General features: G+C 41.6%; 3 protein-coding genes across 6 annotated transcripts; 2 read left to right on the top strand and 1 right to left on the bottom strand.

Moving 5' to 3' along the window:
- The first annotated feature begins 1564 nt into the window (after positions 1 to 1564).
- nup85 (nucleoporin 85) lies at positions 1565 to 12815 on the top strand. The gene is made up of 19 exons (XM_010874430.4): positions 1565 to 1774; positions 2395 to 2488; positions 3608 to 3764; positions 3898 to 3968; positions 4053 to 4096; positions 4462 to 4531; positions 5624 to 5745; positions 5999 to 6133; positions 6292 to 6414; positions 6989 to 7120; positions 7629 to 7735; positions 7829 to 7912; positions 8022 to 8087; positions 8184 to 8335; positions 8493 to 8610; positions 9304 to 9404; positions 10126 to 10277; positions 10509 to 10604; positions 12614 to 12815. Exons 1-19 carry the CDS (start codon positions 1742 to 1744, stop codon positions 12710 to 12712), a joined length of 1956 nt encoding a protein of 651 aa, XP_010872732.2. The 5' UTR covers positions 1565 to 1741; the 3' UTR covers positions 12713 to 12815.
- A 278-nt stretch (positions 12816 to 13093) lies between these two features.
- On the bottom strand, positions 13094 to 22209 carry gga3b (golgi associated, gamma adaptin ear containing, ARF binding protein 3b). 3 transcript variants are annotated; one of them, XM_010874428.5, is made up of 18 exons: positions 22110 to 22165; positions 21641 to 21928; positions 21458 to 21542; positions 21238 to 21313; positions 20982 to 21080; positions 20752 to 20875; positions 20423 to 20526; positions 19608 to 19688; positions 18981 to 19118; positions 18555 to 18636; positions 18337 to 18453; positions 17979 to 18248; positions 17793 to 17875; positions 17476 to 17621; positions 16480 to 16736; positions 16140 to 16309; positions 15689 to 15799; positions 13094 to 15416 (listed from the first exon to the last, which is right to left on the bottom strand). In XM_010874428.5, exons 2-18 carry the CDS (start codon positions 21729 to 21731, stop codon positions 15306 to 15308), a joined length of 2145 nt encoding a protein of 714 aa, XP_010872730.1. In that variant the 5' UTR covers positions 21732 to 21928; positions 22110 to 22165; the 3' UTR covers positions 13094 to 15305. The 3 variants fall into 3 exon arrangements, with proteins under 3 accessions (XP_010872730.1, XP_010872731.1, XP_019906651.1); XM_010874429.5 differs by lacking the exon at positions 21641 to 21928 and having other exon boundaries at positions 22110 to 22209; XM_020051092.3 differs by lacking the exon at positions 22110 to 22165 and having other exon boundaries at positions 21641 to 22094.
- A 106-nt stretch (positions 22210 to 22315) lies between these two features.
- On the top strand, positions 22316 to 27176 carry mrps7 (mitochondrial ribosomal protein S7). 2 transcript variants are annotated; one of them, XM_010874427.4, is made up of 5 exons: positions 22316 to 22411; positions 24616 to 24807; positions 24917 to 24980; positions 25080 to 25233; positions 26803 to 27019. In XM_010874427.4, exons 1-5 carry the CDS (start codon positions 22368 to 22370, stop codon positions 26901 to 26903), a joined length of 555 nt encoding a protein of 184 aa, XP_010872729.1. In that variant the 5' UTR covers positions 22316 to 22367; the 3' UTR covers positions 26904 to 27019.
- The last annotated feature ends 29 nt before the right edge of the window (positions 27177 to 27205 follow it).

The following is a 27205-nucleotide window of genomic DNA, read 5'->3' as shown; positions in this document are numbered from 1 at the left end:
GAACAGCACTCATCCTAAGTGGCCATCTTGTTTTCATGAGGCATAACATTCAGCCTAAAAAGTATGTACAGTTGTACTGCAATGTTTTCCACTATCTTGGATTGGATTAGGTTAGATTCAGCTTTATTGTCATTGAACAGTACAAGTACAGTACAACGAAATGCAGCACAGTACAACGAAATGTACAAATATTAGGTATATCTATATTACCAGTGGAATGTGTAGATGAGCAAAACTATGTGCAGTATTTGAAGTATCAAAGATGACACAGCAAGCAAGTAAGGATGCCCATACAGAAATGGATAGATGTTGATAAAGTCCAGAATAGTGCATTACTGTAAAAATTCCATATTTGCCATTGGAAAAAAAGGTAAACGACAAAAACAATGGATGGAAAACTGCATTACACAATAGTTGCTTTCATTATTTGGCAAATCTATACAATAGTGTAAGAAATTGCTGTTTAAATAATATTGCATTTTTATTAATTGGATAATATGCACATTATGGCGAATAAATACATTGAAATAATGCTGCACTTTAAATACTTGAACAAATATATTCTCATATCTACACCCATATATAGGATAAAATATACAGTATGCATGCCATTATCTTCTATTATTATTTATTTTTTATTGCCATAGTGCAAACACAAAACATACTAGTACGCAAACACAAACATACTAGTAACATAACAATAAAAACATAAAACAATGAAATAATAAAGTAAATTCATTTGCCTGGGGGGCAAGATAGAGACAGTAAATAAGTACAGAAAAAGACAAAAGAAAGCAAGAGGGCTTATATTTCCAGATATATTTTGTATAAGGTGCCCAATTTCACAGTTTGAAGAGCTATTTTATTTTGGGACAATGATATTCATATAAAGTAATTTCAAAATCAGAATAAACATACAAATCTACTGACATCTTTCCACAGTTTCCTAGAGTAAATGCAGTGCCAAAATAAATGAGATACAGATTCGTTTTGGAGATCACAGAAAGTACATAGTGTCAATATCATTTTAAAACTTTACCAGAATAGATTTAACAGGGTAATATCGATGCGAGATTTCTCGGACTTTATTCATCAACATACTTGTGTGGAAGAGTTCACACCTTCTTCAACATATATTCATGACATTAGTATTCCAGAAACTATATACAGTCGGTACTGATAAAAATTACTTTTGAAATAGCTAGCGAATATTTCTATTGATTTTGGACAATGCATAACTAAAACAGATCTTACCAGCATGCCATTATTGCATCTGTTATAGCATAGGCAGTGTCATAGCTGCTCACGAGAGGATATTTCACCGTGGCATCGCCCCTCCACTGGAGTATGAATTGAAAGAAAATATAGGCCTATGGTTGTTTTTAATATATCTTGTTTATGCAAAAAAAAAAAAAAAAATACCAGTTGACCTCTAACCATTTTTAATCAACTACCATTAGGCATGCAATTTTTGTTGTTTGTTTTGCAACCTTGAGAGTAGATTTTAGTTAATTCTGGTACTTCTTCCTTCTTGTGCTTTGGTTTGTTACTCATATTATTTTCTAGTCAGGCACGACATCGATTCCCCACATGTCCATAGACATGCGCATTTTTTGGGGTCCTTCAGCTGAATGGTTGAGGCGCCTACTTTCTATAGTTAATGGTTAGAATTTTCATTATCGCTAGCCAGCTAAGTGAAATTAATTGAGTTGTATCATTGAGTTGATCCAAGTTACTGGTAATGGAGGAGGTAGATGTGGAGCCGACAACTACTGTAAGTACTGCAACTTTATTGCTCGTGTATTGAGCAGTGTGTAATTAAAATGTGTCAATCTGCTAGTTATTCGCCAGCTAACAGATCGTTCAAACGTCTCTGACTGAGCGCCGATATCTACGATATTACTAGTAGTAAGCGCTATGTTGAATTACCTTGTGTTGATTGGGTCACAAGATAATGCCAGCAATCATTCATTCCGTCGATACAAAATGTAGTCGAAAATCTGTTGTTTTATAGAAACAGAAAGAACGAAACGAAGCGACATACCTGCATTTTATGCAATAGAATGTCTGTGGAGTAACTGTTACTTGTTTTTTTCTTTTTGTTGCTTTTGAATAACGTTTCGCAAAGTAAACTTTTTTTAAACCCATCATCGTCATCTGTTCTGCAGGTGAACTGCAAAGTTAAGATGTTTTTTGTTGTTTTTGTTTGTAACATGAAGATTTGGATATGAATGGTATTACAACCTTCAAGATAATCATTGTTTAAAAATTATAGACACTGCGAATGGTGGTCCTTGATAGCTGTTGACTGTGATTTGGTGAATGGAAAAGTTCGGAAACCGCTGCTCTAAACAGTAAGCTGGTTTACGAAGTCTGTACTATTCTTGTTTTCAGCCTATCCCGGGGGTCGACAGTAACAGAAAACACTTGGGATTTGTTTGGGGTCCTGGAGATATCCTGGTTTATGAGACCATTTACAAAGCATCAGGTATATATGGCAGATGAACATATCTTGTGATATTAAACGGGATTTAAAGCCTTTCAAAGTACAGAGCCTCCTTAATGGCCTATTTGCATTACAATGGTTTTATTTAAAATACACGTGACCAGTTGCAAGCTTTGAGTTGACTTTCAACAAAACAAGTGTTTCAACACATTTTTATTTATTAATGTGTTTTTATTAATTATAATGTTAGTGTTTTTCAAAGCAAATACACAATCACTACCCTTATAAATAGCTTTCAATTTGTCAACTGTCAAGCCCTGTTGGCCAAATCAACAGATTATATTTTGACAGTTTAAGGATCTGTACGTTTTCTGACTATTGACAAACTTTGTCAGTGCAATACATAAAACCAAATATACAAAACCAAATGTGTATGCTAAATAATACATTTATTTTTAGTAACAAGTACTGTGATATATTGCTGGTCAGTTTTAAAGTCTTGTAATCTGAGTCTAAGACAAAATAACACAGATCAGACATTCTTAGCTACCCCTGAAATCAGGTTACTGTCGTACCAGAGACAACAGCACTTGTATCTGTGCGCAAACATCTTCTGCCAGTTGCCTGCTTGAATCTGATTACAGTTGGTTTTCTAGCAGTTAGAATTTAAACTCAAACTGACATTGAAAACCTGCAAAGTAAATATTCCAGACCAACTCCCTTCAGGAGATTTTGGGGTAAAATAGTATCTCCTGCTGGGAATCTGAGTCCTTCAGTGCGCCACTCTCATTGGCCGTAGTACAGTGTACTGTGCCAACTGGTTGAAGTAGTACATCTATTAAACAAAAACACATTGAAAACTTCAGCGGTAGATTTCTTGTGCTATAACTTGCATATGCTCATACTTCAGAGTTTTATGAATCAAAAAAAGCAAGTGAAACATTTGTTTATAGAGCCCTGTGTGAATTTCATTAATAGGTCTACCAAGCAATGCCCAAATCTACCAGCATTTGTTGTTGATACAAAATTCACTCATGGTATCAGTTTATTAATACAATGTTGTGGGCAAAAGAAATTGTGACACTACATTGTTTACATTTTTTTGTTTTTTGCACCCCTGGGGATTATGTTCTAATTCATTCTTCTTGTGCATCTCCTCAGGTTTGTCCACAGGGGGTTGTCCCTTTGTTCATGAGGTCAGGAAAGATGAGGACATCTGTTCACCAATTTTGCGTAAACTCTTCAATGAGTCCCATCACATCTTTGTCGGTCTTCAGGGAATCAGAGATGACCTTCCCAGCAAGAACAAAAAAACCCAGTAAGTCTGAAATGGACTACTTTCTCCTGTCACTCCAACCAGGACCCAGAGATGTTCTGCGGTGGTCCGGTACGACTATGAATGGTGAAGCGTGGAACCATCTACTTCATAAAATGTCGCTTTGTTCATTCAGGTTTGTCAGTATTAGCAAGAACTACAGGTCGGTGATTAGAGCATGCATGGAGGAGCTTCAGCAAGTTGCAGGTAAAGTAGAAGGTAAATCAGATGGGTCTAATAGAAAAAGTTCATGGAGAGTCTTGTGACGTGCTCTTTCTGCTCACTCTACAGTGTCCGTGCAAGATGCAGCATTGGCCACACAATATGGAAATCAGGTAGATGACATGCAAAACAGCCCTTAAGGTTATGACTGTAACCCAGGTCAGCTCGGCCAACAACTTGTAGCTTTTTGGAGTCTGCTAAGTCATTATGTAAGTGGAATGGCCACATCGTAGCAGTGCCATTTTGAAAGAGCTATGGAAAAGGGAAATTGTCGCCACCCAGCAGGCTACTGTGAGTTTGTGTCTCTGTTCAGAAAAAGCAGTTGTGTAGAGAAGTGGCTAATTAAATGAGGTAACAATGTCTGAGGGATACTTGGTCTGATCTCTTATCACACCTTCATGTGCAGCCAGTCACAGCTAGCATAGTGTAATAGGAGCTTTTGTTGGTCAGACGCATCTCTCCTGTTTTTTTTCTACAGGTGTCAATCCTGCTGGCAGTAGAGCTTATCTGGAACCTGTGTGAAGTGTTGTTCATTGACGCAGCTCCAGGTAGGAATGGGGATTGCGAAAGGGTTTTACTGATACTGCTGATCCCAAATGTATTGTTGTTCTGCCAATTTTCATTATTCTAAATGTACTGTAATTTGATAATTACATTTAATTGCAATTTGGTGTGCCAAAAAAATTGCGCCTTATGTTGGATGCAGACTAAAGAGAACATGAGGAAATGGGTTTCAAGCTGGGGACTGATTTTTGGCATATGTACAGCTGACTCGCGCTACTTAATGCTACATAGGAAAATAAAATGATTAATTATTGATATAATATTTTGCTAGGCACTGACATTTGTATTAATTTAATAGACTGGGCATCTGTTTCCTATTCATTTATCGCTGTTACTGCTACTCAACATAAGAATGTTTTAATATTTTTGGTTTCTCCAAATGTTTTTCAATCAGACAGTTGTACAAGGTGCATTGAACACTAAGAGAATAAAATAGGGGCCATTTAATAATAAATGAATTGTGATTGACATTGAGACTACAGTACCCTATTGACTTTGATCATATTTAAGCATAACAAGGCATTGGCCATGTAAAATGCAGTGAATTTCAGCACTTTTCCTTTGTGTACTCTGGTCTCTCTTCAAAACTGGTGTTGATGTAGTCAGTTAAGTATTTTTTCGGCTGATATTTTTACTTTCATGGATGAGAGCTTATTATAACTGGGTGGTTTGCATGATGATTGTTGATTGGCTGAAAGCGCTGATATGATACCGTAAACTTCAAGTTGCTTTGGTAACTGGTTTATAATAACAATTGTGCGTCTCAGAGCATTGTGGCATATTGCCTCTGCAATGTGTTGTGCCCAAAAACTGCTCTAGGCTGTGTTATATTGACCATACTCTTCATATACCAGATATGGCATCCTTTGTTCATTATCCCTTAGAGAATCTTAGATTGACATGATGAGGCCCTCAAAATCGATGTTAACAGTGCTGACTCCGTTACCAACCTGTAAATAACCTGTAAATATTTTCATGAACAATATACATTTAAAATGATTAGTTGTTACTATTGCACAAAGACATACCTACAAAAGCCTGTCCTGAATGATTTTGATCTATATTTGACCGGCCAGCCGGCTCCCTGTTGCTCCACCTTCTGGACTGGGTGAGGCTACACAAGGCTGATGTGGATGAGAAGGCCAGGGATGTGCTGCAGAGTGAGAGCCCTACAGAGCACCAGGCCTACTGGGACGTGGTAGGTGTAAACACACTTGCACATTTTGTATTTTCTGTCTTTCTGGAGACCTGATACAGAAGTCCTTGTGGCCGAAACCAATCCCTAACCTCAATAACCTACCTTTTAATGCCTGAACTTTACCTAGAGACTTAAAGCTTAATTCTAAATCTAGCTAGTAATGCCTAAACCGAAAAGTAACCGAAATTCAAACGCTGCCCGATTGTACTTCAGAATGTCTGAACTAACTCTACAGTCCCCTCTGTGTCTCTAGGTAATCAGCTACGTGCTGCAGGGTCGGATGGACGAGGCCAGGCAGGTCTTGATGAAACAGGCAGCGTTGCAGCCTGCGGCCAGGGGCATGTTTAAACTGCTGGACAACCTGCTCATAAAGATGCCCATCTTCAATGTACGTATTGTGTTTTCATCTTGAAGTGAAATGTGTAACCTCAAAGCGCAGCGTTTCGTATTTAAATGAGGTAGAGCATATTACTGTAGGGTCTAGCCCTAGCCGTGTAACGTCTACTGTGGTTGTGACTACCCGCTCTCTGTCATGTCCAAATACAGCCCAGTGGGGCTCAGACACTAACAGAGTTTGACGTAAAGTGGAGACACTGGCACGAGGAAGTGGACCGCTGTCTTCAGGACCAGTCCTTCGCCAGCAACCCCCACCTAGAGGTCATCTGTAAGGTCAGTGCCACTGAAATAGGGTCTATACCATGGCTATTAGCATATCAGCATTCAGGATTCAAACCACCTGGTTTATAAGAGAACATATACCGCGGGTCTGACATCATATCTCTCTTTACAGCTGTAATTGAATTGGTTACTGGTTTATAAGAGCAATAAGGAATCAAGGGTTTAGAATATGTTGTCAAAATACCTAAGCGCTTTGTTCAGTCACTCTGCAATGCTTTGTGCCTAAGTACAGCCATTTGCCATAGTATACTGGCCATATAGCATGCACCCTTATGCCTTTTTGCTAATGTATACCAGTTATGACATCACACAACTTTTAACTTCCATAATTGTGTTGGTTACTGGTTTATAATTTCAGTAAGGCATCTTGGGAGTTGTCTAAGAATAGCTTTATGCCATGGTGTGTTGGTCATATCAGACCTCCAAGCTTTGGCTTTGTCCCTGCATTGGTGTTGACAGTATAGGAGATAAAAGCATGTTGATGTGGTCTCTTCCATCTACTACCAAATTATTCACTTGTACTTCCATCCATTGTTAATCTATATCCTCTTTATTATCCACATAGATCCTGGTTGGTGATGAAGATGTTCTCCTGGAGCACAAGGAACTATTGAGTACCTGGTATCACTTCCTGGTTACCAGACTCCTTTTCTCCCATCCCATCGTCAAGCCCACAGAGCTACACTATTATGCACAGGTACTACGCTATACTATCTACTTACTACTACATAAGTACTATACTATCCACTCACTACTACACAGGTACTACACTATACTATCCACTTACTATTATTACTGCTACACAGGGACTATACTATCCACATACTACTACTACACAGGTACTACACTATACTGTCCACTTACTACTACTACTACTACACAGGTACTACACTACTATCTACGTACTACCACAAATGTACTACATTGTACTGTCCACTTACACACAGGTACTTACTGCAATAAACAGGTTCCCTACTTCATGCGAAACAAAAAATAGTTCACTGGTTGGTTTGGACATTTTCAATAGGATTTTCTATTTGTAACATTTTGTCTTGTGAGTATTGTTGTGCCTTGGTACTGAGTAATACAGCTTAGCTTATAAGGCAGGTAGGAGGCTACCTGTCAATGTTTATTTTGTGTGTATTCAAGTCTCCTATTAGTCTGTCTCCATAGTCAGTCACATGGGCCTTGTCTGTGTGTTCCAGTCGAGCATGCACATGTTCCTGGACACAAGGAGTGTCCCAGAGCCTCTGGACAGCATCCTGCTGGCAGCCTTTGAATTTGACATCCACCAGGTCATCAAGGACTGCAGGTGAGGAGGAGCGTCTTTAGAATAGCTGTTTTTACCGGAGAGCCAAATGTACAGCGACTCATTGTGTCCCGCCTGTTATCTGTACTTATCCAGCATTGCACTCAACAACTGGTGGTTTGTGGCACATCTGACAGACCTCATGGACCACTGCAAACTGCTGCAGTCACACAATCTACAGTAAGATAAGCAGACCACTGGTTTCACATGTCATTATTGAATACTAAGACAAGATCTCCCAATACTCTGCTGTGGGTAAGAACTAATAAAACATGTATCGTTCAATCAGCTTTGGCTCCAACCTGAGGGAGTTTCTGTTGCTGGAGTACGCCTCAGGGCTCTTCACTCATCACAGGTGAGACTCCGTCACTATAGATTTGCATGAGGTTCGTGGGGGTCATTGGTGTTAAACAGGACAAGCCCTACCTGCGTATGTGCTTCTGGTCCTTAGTCTATGGCAGCTGGCGGTAGACTACTTCGACCACTGTCCAGAGTTTGGCCGAGTGTACCTGGAGCTGCAGATAGAGCGCGTGCCTCTGGACACGGAGAGGAAGGCCCTGAAGGTGCTGAGGATATGTGAGCAGAGGCAGATGACAGAGCAAGGTATGTGGGCCTCACAGAGTCTCTCTCACACCGTCAATCAAATGTGTTCAACGACGTGTTGCCATGCACGCGTGAACACACACACACACACACACACACACACACACAGGTGTGCTGGTATGATGGACAACCCTCCCTAATCCTGTGTGTTTTGCAGTGAGGAGCATCTGTAAGATCATGGCCAAAGGAGCTCTGAGAAACAACAGACTAGGCTCAGCTCTCTCCTGGAGTATCAGAGCTAAAGATGCTGCCTTCGCCACACTGATATCAGAGAGGTACCGTAGGTCTCTTTCATATCGGGGAAGTACCGTGTGACTCTCTCCTATTGGGGAGATATTGTAGGTCTCTCTCATAACGGGGAGATACCATGTGACTCTCATATTGGGGAGATATTGTAGGTCTCTCACATAACTGGGAGGTACCATGTGACTCCCTCATATTGGGTAGATATTGTAGGTCTCTCACATAACTGGGAGGTACCATGTGACTCTCATATTGGGTAGATATAGTAGGTCTCTCTTATAACGGGGAAGTACCGTGTGACTCTCTCCTATTGGGGAGATATTGTAGGTCTCTCTCATAACGGGGAGATACCATGTGACTCTCATATTGGGGAGATATTGTAGGTCTCTCACATAACTGGGAGGTACCATGTGACTCCCTCATATTGGGTAGATATTGTAGGTCTCTCACATAACTGGGAGGTACCATGTGACTCTCATATTGGGTAGATATAGTAGGTCTCTCTTATAACGGGGAGGTACCGTGTGACTCTCATATTGGGGAGATATAGTAGGTCTCTCTCATAACGGGGAGATACCATGTGACTCTCATATTGGGGAGATATTGTAGGTCTCTCTCATAACTGGGAGGTACCATGTGACACTCATATTGGGGAGGTACCGTAGGTCATTTTCACCCCCCTTTTCCATCCTGTGGGTTTACTTCAGTCTGTCTGCATCTCCCAGGTTTCTCCAGGACTACTGTGCCAATGGGGCCTTCTCTGATCTTGACTTGATTGACAATCTGGGCTCCGCCATGCTGCTCAGCGACAGGCTGACCTTTCTAGGTATGTGGTGCAAATGTGTCCACCGATAGCTCTGTACCCACATTAGCATTCACATATTAAGTAGTAAACACAAACACACACAGGCAAACACTCCTTAGTCAGCTTCACACACACACAATTGTTTTTGCTATAAAAATGTCTGTGTTCTCTATCCCCTAGCTTATCCCTAAGCTTAAAGGTAAACACAATTCTAACACTATGCCCAACTAAGTTTCACTGAGAAGAGCCAGTCCCCACTCGGGGGAAAAAAAATATTAGACTTAGGGGTTAGGTTTAGTCTTAAGGTTAAACTTACCCATCAGAGTCAATGAAGGCTATGTCGACCTTAAACAATCATATGGAAAGTGTGTGTAAACATTTAGGTCATTGCTATAGCAGTGCTATAAGAGAGTATAATGACTCCTTTCTTTCTGAGCATGTCTCCAGTGTTCTTGTGTGATTGACTGATTCTTCTCACATAATTTCTCAGAATTCTGTACATTTCTCAGTGTTTTATACTTGCAACCGTGACAAATTAATCAAAACGATACTGTCTGTGTAGTCAATCACACCATAGAGAGAATTATGTCATTTGTATCTGGTTTTATCTGTTCCAGTGCCCAGTCCTGGGCTTTATGCACTATCTACCAAAGGGACAACTATACATAAACCTCTCCAATTACAAATAATTGTAATGTTCATGCTGTGCTTTGCCTCTAAGACGTGTGATCCTCTTGTGTAGGGAAGTATCGGGAGTTCCACCGACTCTATGGTGAGAAATGTTTTTCGGATGCAGCAAAGCTCCTCCTCTCCCTGATGACCGCTAAAATCGCCCCCCGCACCTTCTGGATGACCCTGCTGACAGACGCCCTTCCCCTGCTGGAGCAGAAAGAGGTCAGCTGTCCCACTGCATCATCCTGGAGCTAATGTTGGAACTATGTATTTAACCTAGGCTACCGCATACTCCAAATTCATGTTGGTTTTCTAGCTTATTATGTAAACTTTGAATAGTCTTTGCTTTTGCCTTCGTCTTTGTCCATCAGTTTTGTTGATGCTAGCTCTTCAGGGTAACTGGCCTTGGTTGCAGTGAGTGGACTAATCGTTGGTGGTGTCGTCTTCTTGCAGGTGATCTTTTCTGCTGATCAAACTCATGAGCTGATGTTCTGTCTAGAGGACCTCACCTCAGGGAATTGTCTGCCCAAACCAGATAGAGCCATGCAGGTATATTTTACATTTAAGTTATTTCGCACAGTATTCTCAGGGCTTCAGAAGAACAGTTTCCACTGGTGTCCGAGGCTTTCAGTTGGTGGCACCAGGACAGGATTTGGTGGCACCTCAAATAATGGTCTTCCTTAAGTCCAAGATATTCATCATAATGGTCATAATTAGGACTTGTGATAGGAAGCAACTCTCTACTGACTCAGATGTTTTGAGTCAGGGGCAGTTCTGGGATAACCGGACACGTCAGGCTTTTGTCCAGACCAAGTAGTTATAACACTCTTCAATTGAAATAAAGTGCCCAGTGTGAAAACATCAGCTCTCAATTTGCGCGTTTCTTAACTCCATTCCAGCAGCGTTAATATCAGCTTGCAAAAATGTCCCTCAAAAAGCCCAGAGAAAGGGTCTGGATCCCTGATTCCTCCAACCTCTCCTGAGGAGCCCAGACTGTTCCATATAATCAGTCCAGTCTAGAAATAGAACGCCTGAATCAAATGCTTACCAAGCCCTTGGCTACTTGTCATGTATGCTACTTGAGTGCTGCACCAACATTGTGAGATGTGTCCTCCTACAGAAAGAGAGACCCTCATTCACTTTCCCACAATATAAGGTGGTGTGTGTATATAATATATATACATTTATTTATTTTACCTACCTGTGGCATAAGGTATCATGCTGCAGCCTTCACACAATCAGCAGTCCGTTTTATAATCAACCCAAAAAGGCCTGAGGGGTTGTTTATTAGTGATTCAGTACAAAAGCGCGACGAAAAATACCATAGTTTCTAGAATATTCACAAACAAAAGAAAGTCCTTTGCGACATACAATGTTGACATATTTGATGTTGGAATCTAAAAATATAATTTAGAAATAGTTTATCAAAGTTTAGCTTACCCAGGCATCCTTGAAAACTGGTTTTATGTGCTAGAAAGCAAACAATTGTGTTTCAATGTTTCATTACTTTGTAATATCAGTAGTATTTTGAATTAAATAGCACTTTTCTTATATCCCCTTCTGTAAAATATATAGGAATATATTGTGTAGCAAATACCACCCAGAGTGGGATCTCTGATACATTTTTTTTAAAAATTGCAGTGGTAACTACTGTCTTGACATAGACCTGACATTATTTAACTGTTATTTAATAAGAAAAGATGCACATTCAAGTCCATTATACTAAAAGATAAGGAAAGACAAGAGTGTAGAGTATTTCCTGCCAGTCCAAAACCACATTCTTAGAGCCAAGGTAACGTTTTGCACACACATTGACGTTTCCAACCGTCTAGGGGAACATTTCTTCAAAACATGTTGTCTTCTGCTGGTGACTTGCAGCATGTGCAAAACTACAAGTACGAGTAGGGCTGTGTGTAGGTTACAGTGCCTGCTGTGCCAGTTTCTCTGTATCAAATGGGCTCATTTTTTTTAATCTATCAGCGTTTTCTTGAAATATTGTATTTCGAAGGTCAACCATATTTATTTTTGTCCTGGTTTCTTGTGGGATCACTCCTTGGCCATATACCAAAAACCCTTGAGGTGCCTTTCTGCTATTATTAACTGGTTACCAATGTAAATTCATAATTGGAGCAAGTCATACTGTGTGATACCAGTTGTATTATATACCACATCGTCAGCCAGTCTGCATCCAGGAGCCAAACTATCAAGATAGTCTAAATATATTACCAAAAACATTCTGATATACTATGACTTTAAGCTAATTGGCCTTCAGGAATTGACCTCTCTCTACAATTGTGCACACTGCACCAAGACTGTATAGCACAGAGTACACTTGCCCTCTAAACTACGATAAAACCAACCTCAGCCCAGCGGCAGCCCTCTGTTTTCAAAGTGCTGACTTTTTCCATGGGTAGAAAATCACAATATGACCTTATTAAAAATCCTCAGCAACAGTTAGTTGGTTTCTGTAACACAAGGTATAGTGTTGTATTAAACATGATAAACCTGTTAAGGGATAGTCATTGTTCTCCATTAAGTGGTTCCCTTTTCTCTTTCAGGATGAGGACATTGATACGACCAAGATTGAGATCCTGCGACTAGCGCTGGCTCGTAACCTGGCCAAAGCCATAGTGAAAGAGGGGACAGTGGAGGTTTGACTAACATCACCGGCCAACTTCCTATCCTGTTCATATTTTTCTACTGTACATAAGCCATGTCAAGTCTGATGTGATTTGATAATAAATTGAACTTTTTTCATGATTTAATTCTGTGGAAATGCTTGATTTGAATGCTGTGGGCCGGGATTTGAAGGTGCATGCACGATCAACAAGTGCACGGTAAAACGGTTTGTATAAAGGGCACTTCGGCTGAGGCCCCATTCATGGTAGGCCCTGAATGTTGACTCTAGTCAATTTGTTGAAAATGCGCCTGATTTTGAAATTCACCATTTGTTTTGGTTCAGTTGATTTCAAGGTGAATGTGCTAGAGTAAGAACAGAAATCCAGTGCCTTAAGAACATCAGACAAAGTTACACCAGATAAGTATCCTTTAAAAGAAATGCTTTAATGTCATGCTGCAAACAAATAGTACATGTGTATTCAGTATGTACAAACATGGATATCTTCAAGACATCTCCACTCAACACTGACAAACATTAAACTTTGACCACAGACATTCTGAAAGACTATAAATACACCTATTTACACAGCGCAATGCTACAGGTCAGGGACATTCAGAGAGGGGGCAGACCTTTGTCTTGGCCTAGGCAAACTGACTTGCCACTTCCCTAACCTCAGACATCACTTGCTCGCTTGTCTTCATGGATTTAAAAGCAAGGGATTAGTGTATGCAGTTTTATGCCTGGTCACTTCAGTGATGCACTGAAATACTAAAACTGAAATAAATAAATACATCATTACAATAGACAGTGGAGAAAATAATACATGTAATATCTTAAATTGGTTGACAGAACGTAAACTACAAAACACCAAGGTTAATTCAAATAGCAAGCCTCAGAAGTAGCATATGAAGAACCCGTACATTCACCCATAGAATAGAAACCAGCTAAGGTTTGCATTTATGATCACAAGTTACAGCATGTTGAGAGTTTCAAAAAGTTGTTTACAGTGTTGCTAGGGAATCCCAGGGAAAAGTAGGGAAGGTCACTGTACACGTCCAGTCAGATGTATCTCTAAAGTCATGAAAGTAGTTGCTCTTATCTTCGGTAGGACCTAAAGAGAGATGGTCCGGCAAACCATAACTAATATCATTGAGACACACTATACACTGCACTTAACGTCAATCAAAAAACCACCACAGTTAATATCTCTGATAAGCATGATCACTGGGTATGCACTAAAGAAATATTAAAACACCTCATCAAATCATCTTCCAGCCTTTGTCAACAGCTAGGTTACATCCACGTCTACTCAATGTAACATTCTATACTTTGATAGAAATGTTTAATCTGAGCTAATATTTCAGTCACCTGCATAAGATTCCTAGTTTACCCCAAATTCAATTCAGTTACAGGATTAATATTTCCTCTTATTGAATGTATACGCTTAACATTCAATATTGTGGTCATATTGAGTAACAATAGCGTGGTCCACAATAGTGTGGTCATCATTGAGTAAGTGTTCATTTAGTTATTGTTCGTTAGTGGCTAGTCTTGTGGGTAATACACGTATGTGCTGTTAGTCTTGCGGGTAATACAAGTATGTGCTGTTAGTCTTGTGGGTGCTAAATGTACTGTGGTCTTGTGGATACCACCTGCTGTATACATTTGGCACAGCAATGGGATTCAGTAACCACAGAGCGAGTCTATTGGTTAGGAAATACTCTAGTGTCTTCACAGTTCCTTCATACCTTCTTGGACATAAGTATAGACTTAATTAACGTCTCTAACGATATAACTCGTATGTGCTTAGTTCCACTGTCATACACAACCAAAAATATGAGCTTACTATTAAGTCAATGTAAACAAACACTGTCCTAACCATTAATTCATACCCATGATCATTTCAGTAAGGACCTGGAAGTAATTGGGGCTTTTATCGTTGTGACACTGAGATTTGACTTTTCAGTTACTGGTCAGATGCTCCAAACACTAGACTTCCCTACCTGCCACCATTATGAAAGGTCAGTGAAATGTAAAAATACACTCAACTGCAAGTTTCTCTGGATAAGTGCGTCTGCTAAATTACTTAAAGGTAAATGGTCATTCCTAAGCGCTGCCTGTGAATTTCTTCAGCCCTACTGCCAGCTTTTCATCAAAACCAGGTGGGGAGAATGCTTTATGATTGACTATTGCTTTAATGATAACACTATTTTCAGTATAGACTGTCACTCAAAACACACACTTGGTTCATCTTTGTATACATTTGAGACATGGAAAAGCTCTAGTACCCCTCTAGATACAGTCCAGGAATAAAATTAAATACAAGCTCAGTAAAGCGCTACAAGCTATTGAAAAACTGGCTTAGACTTCAGTGCAAGCCTGTATTGGTGTGCTATATTACACTCACAAAATTCCAAATGCCTTGATCGCAACTAGGCCACAAAGATGGTAAACACCAAAGCAAACAGGAAAAAAAGGAATGATACACCGATACTGTAACATTGCAAACCGTCCAGTCCTCTCCTTGCCTTGCCTTACTGATCTCTCTCTGGGATATGTGTGGTTAACTCCCCCATCATAGAGTGTTGGTTTGGCCCATCCAGACTCAGCTCTGTGGTGTATGGCAGTGGCTATAGGTGACCCCATCTGTTGGGCGGGGGGAACTGGTCCACCTCACCCACCTCTGCGCACTGCCTGTCTCCAAGCGAGAAAGCCAGCTTGTAGCGCAGGCGCACCTTTTCCTGCAACAGACACATTGAAAGAGGGTCAGGAAGAGATGTCACACGGACTGGAGGATTTCCCTGACACCTGCATCCTCTCCCCTCGGAACCTCTCTTTCAGTGGATTGTAAGGGTGAGAAGATCAGATGCCAGGAACTACAGGCAGATGAACAGAGTCTCAGTATTCAGCACTAAAAAGCAAACATTCAAGTGAAATGAAAACCCAAGAAAGCCCCTTTCAGTCGCTCGTGACACAACATGACTCGACCAGGAGATACCCCTGGTCCTCGTACCTTATGGGGGTTGGCGAGCAGCATGACCTGTGTGATGGAGGCTGGAGGCAGGATGGGGTTGAAGGGAGCCAGCTCTGTCCCTGACGGAGGCTGCAGCTTCACCTTCATGGACTGGAAGACAAGGTGCAGACGGCGTAAAGGGGGTGGAAAATGTACACTGAAGTCATCTAGCAGACCATCTTTATCCAGACCAAGTAGTGAGGGAAGACCTTCGGTGGGTACAGACTGCAAATGCCCGGCGCTGCAAGCAACTCAGTGAGCCACACACTGTGGGGTTTTTGTGGATGAGGGTAAATACGGTTCAGTCTTGGCAGTCGACTGTATACAACATTGTCAGAGTACTGGGTGTGTATACATAATGTACACGTTCCCCTGGCGGTAGAAATCCTGTTACGACTTCTCCATGGAGCCTGCGCGCGCACATGTGTGTGTGTGTGTGTGTGTGTGTTACCTTGGGCACGGCCGCCTGAAAGACCACATTCTGAACGGGCAGTGGGGCGGTGTTCAGCATTGACACCACCAACACCAGCACATCTGGTCTGCAAGGGGGACAGTCTGAGGCGAAGTTCAACAGCACACGCACCCCGTCCTGGTCATAGGCCGTTACCGGGAGCACTTTACCTGGAAGGAACAGGACAGACACTGAGAGGCTGACGTAGGCTCTGTTGGTCATGTCATTTAAGCACACATAGAAAGTAGTGAGGTTCCATTTGACTGGGGTACACGTCACCACCCGGCTCCATCCGTTCTGCCCCCACTCTTTCTCCCCCCTCCCTCTCTTCAGGACTCACTGGGTCTAATGGCCTCCAGGGGGACGTGCACATTGCCCAGGGAGGCCTCGGGTCCTAGCCCCCGTGATGGGCTGCTCCCCTGGAGGGAGGGTTGTCGGACGGGGGACAGCGGGTGGAACAGTGGGCTGCCCGGGGCAGAGCTCAGGGCCTTGGCGTGGGACACTGCAGGAGAGCCGGGCGTGGGGCCTGGGAGGAGGGGGGCCGAGGAGAGGGGGACCCTGCAGGCTGCTTTCCCAAACCCACCGCCAACGTGTGAACTGTAAACCACAGACATACATGAGCGGTCTGTGAAATCATTGGAAAAGAATACAAGTAGTCTAAGTATAACAGGGTGGTACACTACTATGGTCCAGTTTCCACTCGAAAAAGAAAAAGGTGTGCTGGAGGAGAAATGTAATGCGCCCACCCCAAAATAAATACAGCTTTTAAATTAGTACATTTTGTTTCATACTCATCTAATAGTCTTCCCTTCATTTTATTTCTGTAGCTGTCTTGATTTTAATCTAAGTTTGATTTGTACAGTTTTACTAGTTAAGTGTGGTATGAACACATTCTTATTTATAACAGCGTCCTGGGAACATTTGGGATAAACTGTCTTGCTCAGGGATGAAATGGCAGTATTTTTCACCTTGTTGACAAGGGGATTCACATTTTTCAAATGTACTCAAAATGTAGGGTTTCATTTTAATAATTATATTTCTTGAATATACGTGTGTATATTGTCCTACAGTATAGAATATATCTAAAAACAATATAGTTTCCTTTAATTTTGGGGCGTGGCCCCACTGCAGTACCCTGGGTTCCCAATAGGAGGTAGAAAACCCAACTTTTAATTCCACAACTGCACAGTTTGAGCCTTATGTTTACATCAGGGGTTATGCTTCACTTCAGCCATACAGTGATGCACATAATCACATTCAATATAGATAATACAATACCTGGATTCTTTCTGTAATAGTACCAAAAAATGTAATGAAGGTATGGTTAAGTCAGAACCTTTTTGGCTCTCCGAAGTCTAACATGGCCAGATCTTGTAGATCCTGGAGGCTGCTGGTGGCGGTGGCTGGTGCTGGCTGGACTGGAGGAAATACCGGGCCTGTCCCCACTATACTACCAAAGAGGTTCAGAACTGGGTCAGGAGCCTACATGTGGATAGATTGGAAGAGACAGTTAAACTATTAAAAGGCATCAAACAAATTCTTCATACAGTCTGTTAACACAATCTACATGTCATGCATTTTATTTCACTGACACACATTACCAATGTAAAGTCTTATATTTTCACCATTGTAGTCATTGAAGGGAAGACCTACCTGCAAGGAAGTCCACTGATTCGCTATTTCATCCAGATTTGGTTTCGATTGGCTGCTCAGAGAAGGAACTGGATCGTTCAGGCCTTATGAAATACAGAGATAAAAGTAGTACCATGCGGTTTCGTTTGAACATAAAGCTGCCTTTCCATTAACTCTTAAAAAAACTAAGTGGAAAGAATATAGTACCTAAAGAAAGCAGCTCATCGTCAAGCAAAGAGAGAGCATTGATGGCCTTGTCGGCTGCTGGATGACTTGGACTGTTATTTTGACTGGCATGTGATCCGGCCAGTCGTTTCGGTGGAGGGGGCAGGACTGGAATCGGGAAACTCAGCTGATTGGCTGGGCTGGGATCTGAGACCAGTGGGAGCGGGGCTGGTGGAGGAGGTGGAGGGCTCATAATGTCAATGCCCGCCAGGTCAATCAAGGTCTCGGTGTTGTCATTCTTCCCTGTGGTCTCTGTAGAATGGAGTGAGATGGAGAGAGATGAATGGAGAACAAAAACAGTGTGTGTGTGTCTGTGTTTTCACTGCGTGCCATCACTCACTTTCACCAGCGTTAGATCTCGGATCCTCACTGTCCCCATTCACTGTCTGGCCCTCAACTATCTTCTTGTATGAGTTGATAACCCGAGAGAGGTCATCGCTGGCCTGTAAGATGTCACCTGGAGGCATAGGCCAGAAGGTTAGGGTTAGTCCTAAATAGATGGCACAACAATGCCATAATGACAGAGATATAAGAGCGTTAAAACAACTGTTTTCACACCTAAACTTGTGTCATTATCTTCAGTCTCGGTGGCCATTTTAAACGCAGCTCGTCTCAACTTGTCACAGCGATCATAGAGTTCCTGGATTTGAAACAAATATATGATGACACGTTTCCATCATCCATTGACACAGATTACACACATAAAATGAAGGTAACAGATCACTAAATGCCATCACAGCAGCCTCCCTGGGCTTGACCTTTGCTGTTTGCAGATATGTAAAGAGCTGTAGCACTTAACTGCCTAAATCGATTCACAACCTTAAGATCTGCAAACCACCAAAGGTTAGGGCCCAGGGTTGGGACTGCAGAACTGTGTTAAGCCACGGTTGAGGAGTCTGAGAAGATATAACGTGTAACAGCCTATAAGCGTCACAGTCAGCAAAGAGGAGAGGAGTGTGTGTGACGTCTGACAGAAACACACACCTTGATGATCTCTCGATCGGACTGGGAGGAGCGGTCCTTGTCGTAGTGGGACAGCATCTCACTAAGCAGCTTCACATTGATGCCCACCTCCTCCAGGGTGTGGATTCGTTTGGTCACTTTCTGAACCCTGACATCGTCCTGAGAGAATCAGAGTTAGAACATTGTAGTAACAGCCTTATATCTATTCTATTAAAAATACATTCACCTGACCTTGGAGAACAAAGCCATATGACCGAGAGAGAACTAGCTACTAACAAGGACACAACTGACTTATAGATGCTTATAACAAGTCTTAGATTTGACCATGTGTTATGGATAAATAACAGAGAGAGGCGAGGTGAGGGGTAAAGACGGTATTCAACCTTGGACTCTGGCGAGGGGCAGCATAGGTGCATTGAGCAGGGAGTGTTAGCACAGGACCACGGCTCAGCAAACAATTTCTATACGGTCTTCATTATGCCATGGTAAATTCTAAGACTTGCAATAAGCATTTATAAATGCTTACAGCAAGTCCTCTCATGAAAACATGACTAAACACAAGTGTTATGTCACAAGCTTGCTATGCATTCCTAACTACACTTTAATATGCCTCTGTACCGCTTTAAAGGTAATGTTGCAATCGCTCACCTCTTTCACCATGTTCTTGATAAGCCGATTGGCCTCCTGTAGGTCCTCTGGGTTTTTGCTCCTTAGAAGCTCTGCTAGCAGCTAAACACAAATGCATGTTTCTGTCAGTTCAGCACAGTGACATCTGCTTGTTTGACCCTGTCTGCATATCAGTAATCAACAATCTTATTCCTTAAGAGCTGTGGACGAAAGGGAATCTTTATAATGAGCCCTCACACGTCAATGGAAAGTTACCCTACTCAAAAGGTTGTTATATTATCAATACAGACAGATGAAATTGGACATGATCTTGTGCTCTAATAGCACAACCACAGCACTAATGTAGCCCACATACTTGCACACCATCTACCTTTCTATACTATCATGGTTGGGTTAACGACCCATGGTCAAATAATGGGCATATTGGTTTTGTGTATAGCAGCAGGAATTAACCAGTCATTTCAGGAAAAGAGACATTTCCAGCAAGATGTTTACAACTAAGACCTATAAAATTTAACTTAAAAAAACAATCAGCATATAGATATACTGCTAAGCCATTTCTTTAGGAATTGTAAATTAATCAATTCTATGAATCAATTTTAACATTTCTATTGCTTTTATTACAATTCATTGGATTAACACCTCCATCTTCCCCAAAAGGATATTTGCATGCAATGAAAAAGTGTTCACCCTGCATTAGAGATACAAGCCTTCCTGTCAAGTTCAACATGTATTAAAACCAACCAATGGCACTTCTCATGTGTACAGTCATACGAAGACACACTTGACAAATGATGTGTACTGTGGATACACAGTCTGGAGCCCAGGGGTCTCACCTTGCCCATGTCCTCATTGTCAAACACAGGGTTCTTGGGGCGTGTTGGGGGTGAAGGAATCAGAGTCTTGTCCACTGGTAGCTCAGGGTCTGTAGTTACAAGACCTGTAGAGCAGAAGGTGTGTGCGATTTACCTCACAGGTAAGATGAAAATAACTCAGAATGACTATAGGGAAGGGTCATCAGAAACAGGGTTCCATTTGAAAGCAATGTGAAAATGTACTTCCTTAAGATTTGATTTGAATGTACTTCCTGAATTTAAATGGTAGCGTCCAAGCCCGTTTAGCAAAAAGAAGAGGTCATTTCCTCATTCGAGGACAAAGATCTTACCCTGTCTCCGTAGGGTCTGGTATGCTTCGTTTATTTTGGCCTCATTGGGGAAAGCCACTGTCCAGCTGTACAGCAACTCAATGATCTTTGTCTTGACTTTCTCTGGCACCCCATCTCCCATGTACTAGAAATACATGAGATAGATATTTTTCAATGACACACACAGTCGCACACAGGGGACAAGGAATATACTAGAATAGAACAATGCATTCAGGATATAGTTCACTTACCTTGGGAGAAACCACCTTGATCAGCTCATTAAGAAACCGATATTTCCCAATTTCATTATGAAACCTTCTCCCGCAGTTCTTCATACATGCCTCTAATACCTGGACGATGATATACATGAAAATGTTGTCAAGCATTTGGTCACATGGCTAGCCAATACACTGTGGCCATTAACAAGTCTGCAGACACAGTGATGTCATGCCTCAAAGACAGAACCATTATTTGCTAAAAGTAAATAGTACCAAAGAAAAACCTTACTGTTAAAGCCTGAAGGGCCTCCCATTCTTGCGGCGATTGGATTTTGTGAACCAGCAGCCTGACAGCTATCTGGGGACTGCACAAACAGATAGGTTAACATTGGCACATCTCCTAAATGGAAATGTGGCAAGTTCTATACATACTGCGACAGTAAAGCAGAGCTAATGCATAATGAATTTACAAATGATAGTATGATTATGTGAATCAGAAAACAACACACCCTTCTAGTTCCTTATTGATCTGGTCACAGAAACCGATGATGTATTCCCAATCCTCCTGTCTGTTGGTCGGATGGGTGGCTTTATCTATAGTCAGATCAAATAAAAAGTAAAATTGTTTTACACATTATGCCTTTATAGTTGAGACTTGACAGCTTGTTAAAGTCCAATTCACTGACACTGACAGTCAACAGAGGGATTGTGTAATCGCTCCTCTTTCACCCTCGACATTGCACTCGCTACCACAGTAGTGTCAATGGCACAAAACGCATGCATCCTGAGCCACCGTCAAAATCTACACGGGGATCTGTGAGTGACATCGGCCAATTTAAGATGCTTGATAACTAAACCACAATATTATTCAACTGCTTCAGTTAAATGGGAGCTCGTCTGGAGTCATCCGCCACATCCCCTGGGTGAAGGCTTGAAAGACCACCACCCACAACTGATCCAGATTCAGTGCAAGGGTTTTCCTGAAAGGGATACTTAAAATGAGATTGCAAACAAGATTAATCCCATAACAGGGATGCCACAAAGGCAGTGTCTCTGGACAACTTAACCGATCTAACCGACGCAAACGCGTTAATCAAACATTCAAAACAATGCAATAATAATGTATATGAAATCAAGGAATAAATAGGCTAATACACTCACTGAGCCAGGATTCTAGCGTCTCCCCTTCCTGGTACGCCATAGCACTGGCAACATCGCGCGATGACGTCACCAATATGCCCACTATGGTCGAAATATATGAGGAAATATCGATTGTTTTCAGTTGTGTACAATGTTGAAACTCAAACACGTATCAGTATAATACTTTATAAGGAAAAATAAATAAAATATATTTTGTTTTATTTTAGGCATATACCAGAGAGCCTATGCTGGGGTCTTCAAAGTACCACATTTTCAAAGATGGCTGCCTCCATCACAGGTTTACTAAAACCTTGGACACCCAGGTAATTATTATGTTGCTGTATTACGACGCTATAGTTTTGTAAACATCTGAGAAATGTAGTAGATTTTTACTTTAACACAGTCATACTGCATTATACCATATATTTGCTTAGCTTCCGTTGCAAGTAAGGAATTCTCACCATATCAGTGATCGGATATTGTCGACCGCTAATATAAGCAATGTATTCGCTAATACCCTCAGGGTTGCGATATATTAACAGGTATCTTGTCTAATGAGTATCGATGTTTCTTTAAATTCCTTTCTGGGTTATCCCACCCGTAGAACTATTTACATTCTGAATGTGGGTGTCTCCCTTCCACTCACAGTCCTGAAATAGCTACCTGATAAAAGGCTTGGAGTAGTAATATAAAAGAATCCTACATTCTTTCAGGATTATTACGTTTATTTTAAATGGGAAACATCTGGTCTTCGGTTACACAGGGAGAGTTATTATGGTAGCCCGTTTTAACGAGGATTACTGTTCGCTGTACAGAGGAAGATAACCAATAGCTTATACCCCAAGAGCAAACTATCCTATGTTTAACTTCTAATGTAGTTTTTACAATTAACATCTATGTAAGGAAATAAGTATTATTAAAAATACAGCGAGTCTCACCCCTCAGTATTAAAAAGTAATCAGGCTGTTAGCGTCCCTGACTGTCTTAGGTGCCTTGGCTGGTTCAGCTGCAGTTGTCAAGGTTAGTGTTGTATGTTAGAAGAGATAGGAAAGTGGTCTGTCCTGGCACTACTTACATATGGTTTTTATATCATATCCAATTACAAAATCACAGAAGTCCATTATATCATCCTAATTAGGGCTTACAATTTGCTCTCCATTGTTCTCCTATTGGTGGATCCTGCCGTTTGGAAACCACCTCTTTGGTGATCCTAACCATTGTAGCCATGGCAACTGGTTTGAGGTGGTGCTCATCTTCTCTGGGATGAGTTTCTTTGGGGATGTTCTTGAGTTTCTGCATCTGTTTAGCTCTGTTATCAACTCCCATCAGCTGCTTTACTACAGGCTCTCCTGTACTGCAGTGATCATGACAGGTTTCAGCCCGATTGTGTTTAATGTACCGGCCCACCTACTCCCTCAAGCCAGGGACCTTGACAATATTTACTGACGTCCTTAATTGCGCATTGTTACGTCAAAGCAACAATGTTTCCCATCAACAAAGGCTGATGATGTATTACTAATGTATTACGAGCGCTTTGCATTGCAGAAAATAATCTCAAAGCACATGAAAAAGCAAAATAATAAAATAAGGTAGGTCTGGACTACAAGCAACAACAATGAGATTAGGTTTGCTTTTGAGCTCATCATTCACTCAGGATAATGATGGCAAGCCATTCAATAATTTACCAAATCTGAGTGAGGAAATCATCAATCACTATGCAATTTGCAGTAGGTGTAGTCTTCATGGTGTCAGGAAACTGCAGAAACAATACAAATATGCCGGTTAATTCTAATCCATGTACAATATAGTATCTAACTCACTTGGTAAAATGTCAAGCTATCAACCTTCAGAAAGCTGATTTGCCATGAATTATGGGCTAAAAACGATACCCATTTGACAGTTGAAAAAGCTTTTTTATGTAAATAATTAAAGATTAAAAACACTTCACAGAAACTCTGTCTAGGCTGCCTCATGGTGCCAACATAATTCGATGCTGCACCAGTGGTAGATTGGGGCACACGCTGCATTTGGCAGAGAGTGTGTTTTTAGAGACAGAGGGGACATTTTAGCCCAAGTGCTTTTTCTGGCAGATATTGTTTTTGCAGGTTATAAAACTTATTTTAGGCTACATTTAGTCCATTGCAGATACAAGTACTATCCACCCTCTGGGTTTTTGGTGCCGGGCACTTTTCAATAGGACCTTATCATTCTGGCATCTCATCGAGTCATTTTGTCTGATCCCATGCATAGGTTATATACTGATTAGTGCTTTTAAATGGTTGATAAGTTAAGTCTTATTCCTCATCTTGGGAATGTTTTGCAACAGAATCCTACTAATAAATGCACAGCTGGAACACAGCTGAGAAACACTAGCTACTCCTTTCTGTTTCTGCCAGCAGCATTGGACGTTTAGTTATGTAAATGTAGTGTCGTGTCTATGATGTACTATAACCGATGTACTATAACCACTGTACTATATGGAGCCACTTCCAGGACCTGTAACCCATTGTCGCCCACGTCTTTCTAGGTTATTCTTGGTGAGATGGAGCAGGTACAATCCGTACTACCTGGAGCCAGAACCTCGGAAAGAGTTGTACAACATGCCAGAGACAGAGCTCACAACAGAGCAGAAAGAGGAGAGGGAGCTGAAAGCTGTCAGGCCCATTAAGGCCACCACCAACTCTACCACCAGCTCGGTTTTCAATGACCCGGTGTTAAGGTACCCCAGGACACACACAGAATGCAGTACATGTACCCTGATTAACTAAGTGCATGTATATTTACCCTGGCAATGCAGTGTGAATTATAGCTGTTCTTTCTCTCTCCAGCAAGTTTGTCAACATGATGATGAGAGATGGGGAGAAGATTCTAGCCAGAGGTATCTTGACACAGGTAGAACACTGATAAAACACTGACCCTCTGGGATTGTTTAACTGAATGATTGATAAAACTTTCAAAGTAATGTCTTATGTCCCTCCATATCTTTCCCAGACATTGGAGAGCTTGAAGAGAAAGCAGGTGGAGAAATACCACAAAGCCCCACAGGGGAAGAAGGCAGAGATTGAGTGTAATCCATACGCCATCTTCCACCAGGCTCTTGAGAACTGCATGCCTGTCATTGGCCTAGCTAGCATCCAAAAAGGAGGCAAGTTCTACCAGGTCAGATGAGTTATATTTATTACATCCTATACTACAGCTGACAACCAGCGTGACAATTTTTTTTAAAGGCTGGACCCTGGCTATTTGTGTATATGTATTTTTTAATTAATTAAGGAAAACTTTTAGGCACTGGTCAACCAGACTTTGGAATATTATTTCACCAGTTTAAACAGGACCTCGGTTTTGTCTGTTTTATTCAGTCGGTGCATACGTGCACCAACAACTTTACACTCACCTGAAGGATTATTAGGAACACCTGTTCAATTCCTCATTAATGCAATTATCTAATCAACCAATCACATGGCAGTTGGTTCAATGCATTTAGGGGTGTGGTCCTGGTCAAGACAATCTCCTGAACTCCAAACTGAATGTCAGAATGGGAAAGAAAGGTGATTTAAGCAATTTTGAGCGTGGCATGGTTGTTGGAGCCAGACGGGCCGGTCTGAGTATTTCACAATCTGCTCAGTTACTGGGATTTTCACGCACAACCATTTCTAGGGTTTACAAAGAATGGTGTGAAAAGGGAAAAACATCCAGTATGCGGCAGTCCTGTGGGCGAAAATGCCTTGTTGATGCTAGAGGTCAGAGGAGAATGGGCCGACTGATTCAAGCTGATAGAAGAGCAACTTTGACTGAAATAACCACTCGTTACAACCGAGGTATGCAGCAAAGCATTTGTGAAGCCACAACACGCACAACCTTGAGGCGGATGGGCTACAACAGCAGAAGACCCCACCGGGTACCACTCATCTCCACTACAAATAGGAAAAAGAGGCTACAGTTTGCACAAGCTCACCAAAATTGGACAGTTGAAGACTGGAAGAATGTTGCCTGGTCTGATGAGTCTCGATATCTGTTGAGACATTCAGATGGTGGCGTCAGAATTTGGCGTGAACAGAATGAGAACATGGATCCATCATGCCTTGTTACCACTGTGCAGGCTGGTGGTGGTGGTGTAATGGTGTGGGGGATGTTTTCTTGGCACACTTTAGGCCCCTTAGTGCCAATTGGGCATCGTTTAAATGCCAAGGCCTACCTGAGCATTGTTCCTGACCATGTCCATCCCTTTATGACCACCATGTACCCATCCTCTGATGGCTACTTCCAGCAGGATAGTGAACCATGTCACAAAGCTCGAATCATTTCAAATTGGTTTCTTGAACATGACAATGAGTTCACTGTATTGAAATGGCCTCCACAGTCACCAGATCTCAACCCAATAGAGCATCTTTTGGATGTGGTGGAATGGGAGCTTCGTGCCCTGGATGTGCACCCCACAAATCTCCATCAACTGCAAGATGCTATCCTATCAATATGGGCCAACATTTCTAAAGAATGCTTTCAGCACCTTGTTGAATCAATGCCACGTAGAATTAAGGCAGTTCTGAAGGTGAAAGGGGGTCAAACACAGTATTAGTATGGTGTTCCTAATAATCCTTTAGGTGAGTGTATTCTCCAAGGCAATTACTTTACCTAAGATTTAGGATATGTTGATTCTTCACATAATCCACTCAGTATCTAATGATGTCCTTCACTTTCCTGGGCCGCTCTGCAGGTGCCCGTCCCCCTGACAGACAACCGAAGGCGATTCCTAGCCATGAAGTGGATGATCACAGAGTGTCGGGACAACAAGAACAGACGCACCCTCATGTATGAGAAATTATCCCAGGAACTGTTGGCTGCGTACTCCAAGGAGGGCAACGTAATCAAGCGAAAACACGAATTGCACAAGATGGCTGAATCCAACAGAGCGTACGCCCACTATCGTTGGTGGTAACTATTAACGCCAAGGCAACATGCAGAACGGTACCAGAGGGACTAGGAGATATTAAACTGAAGGGACAGCGGAATGGATTTCCTAGGACATTTGGACAACATGTTGTTATCCCCAATTCATAGTCATTGTAAATAAAAAGATCTTGGCTGTAATTGTGACATTTTTGGCAAGGTGTCTATCC

This window comes from Esox lucius, chromosome 11, assembly GCF_011004845.1.
Source record: "Esox lucius isolate fEsoLuc1 chromosome 11, fEsoLuc1.pri, whole genome shotgun sequence".
Taxonomy (NCBI): domain Eukaryota; kingdom Metazoa; phylum Chordata; class Actinopteri; order Esociformes; family Esocidae; genus Esox; species Esox lucius.
Note: the sequence above shows the minus strand (reverse complement) of the source record. Positions and strands in the feature narration are given on the sequence as shown.

Bases quoted from the DNA above. Each gene is read 5' to 3' on its own strand.
- nup85 (XM_010874430.4), top strand. From the start codon at position 1,742: ATGGAGGAGGTAGATGTGGAGCCGACAACTACT. The intron at 7,913-8,021 runs GTAAGATAAGCA...TCGTTCAATCAG, and splicing joins CTGCAGTCACACAATCTACA to CTTTGGCTCCAACCTGAGGG. The intron at 9,405-10,125 runs GTATGTGGTGCA...CCTCTTGTGTAG, and splicing joins CGACAGGCTGACCTTTCTAG to GGAAGTATCGGGAGTTCCAC.
- gga3b (XM_010874428.5), bottom strand. From the start codon at position 21,731: ATGCATGCGTTTTGTGCCATTGACACTACTGTGGTAGCGAGTGCAATG. The intron at 21,081-21,237 runs GTAAGGTTTTTC...ATCATCGTCCAG, and splicing joins AGGCCCTTCAGGCTTTAACA to GTATTAGAGGCATGTATGAA. The intron at 19,119-19,607 runs GTGAGCGATTGC...TGATTCTCTCAG, and splicing joins TCAAGAACATGGTGAAAGAG to GACGATGTCAGGGTTCAGAA.
- mrps7 (XM_010874427.4), top strand. From the start codon at position 22,368: ATGGCTGCCTCCATCACAGGTTTACTAAAACCTTGGACACCCAG. The intron at 22,412-24,615 runs GTAATTATTATG...ACGTCTTTCTAG, and splicing joins CTAAAACCTTGGACACCCAG to GTTATTCTTGGTGAGATGGA. The intron at 24,981-25,079 runs GTAGAACACTGA...TATCTTTCCCAG, and splicing joins CCAGAGGTATCTTGACACAG to ACATTGGAGAGCTTGAAGAG.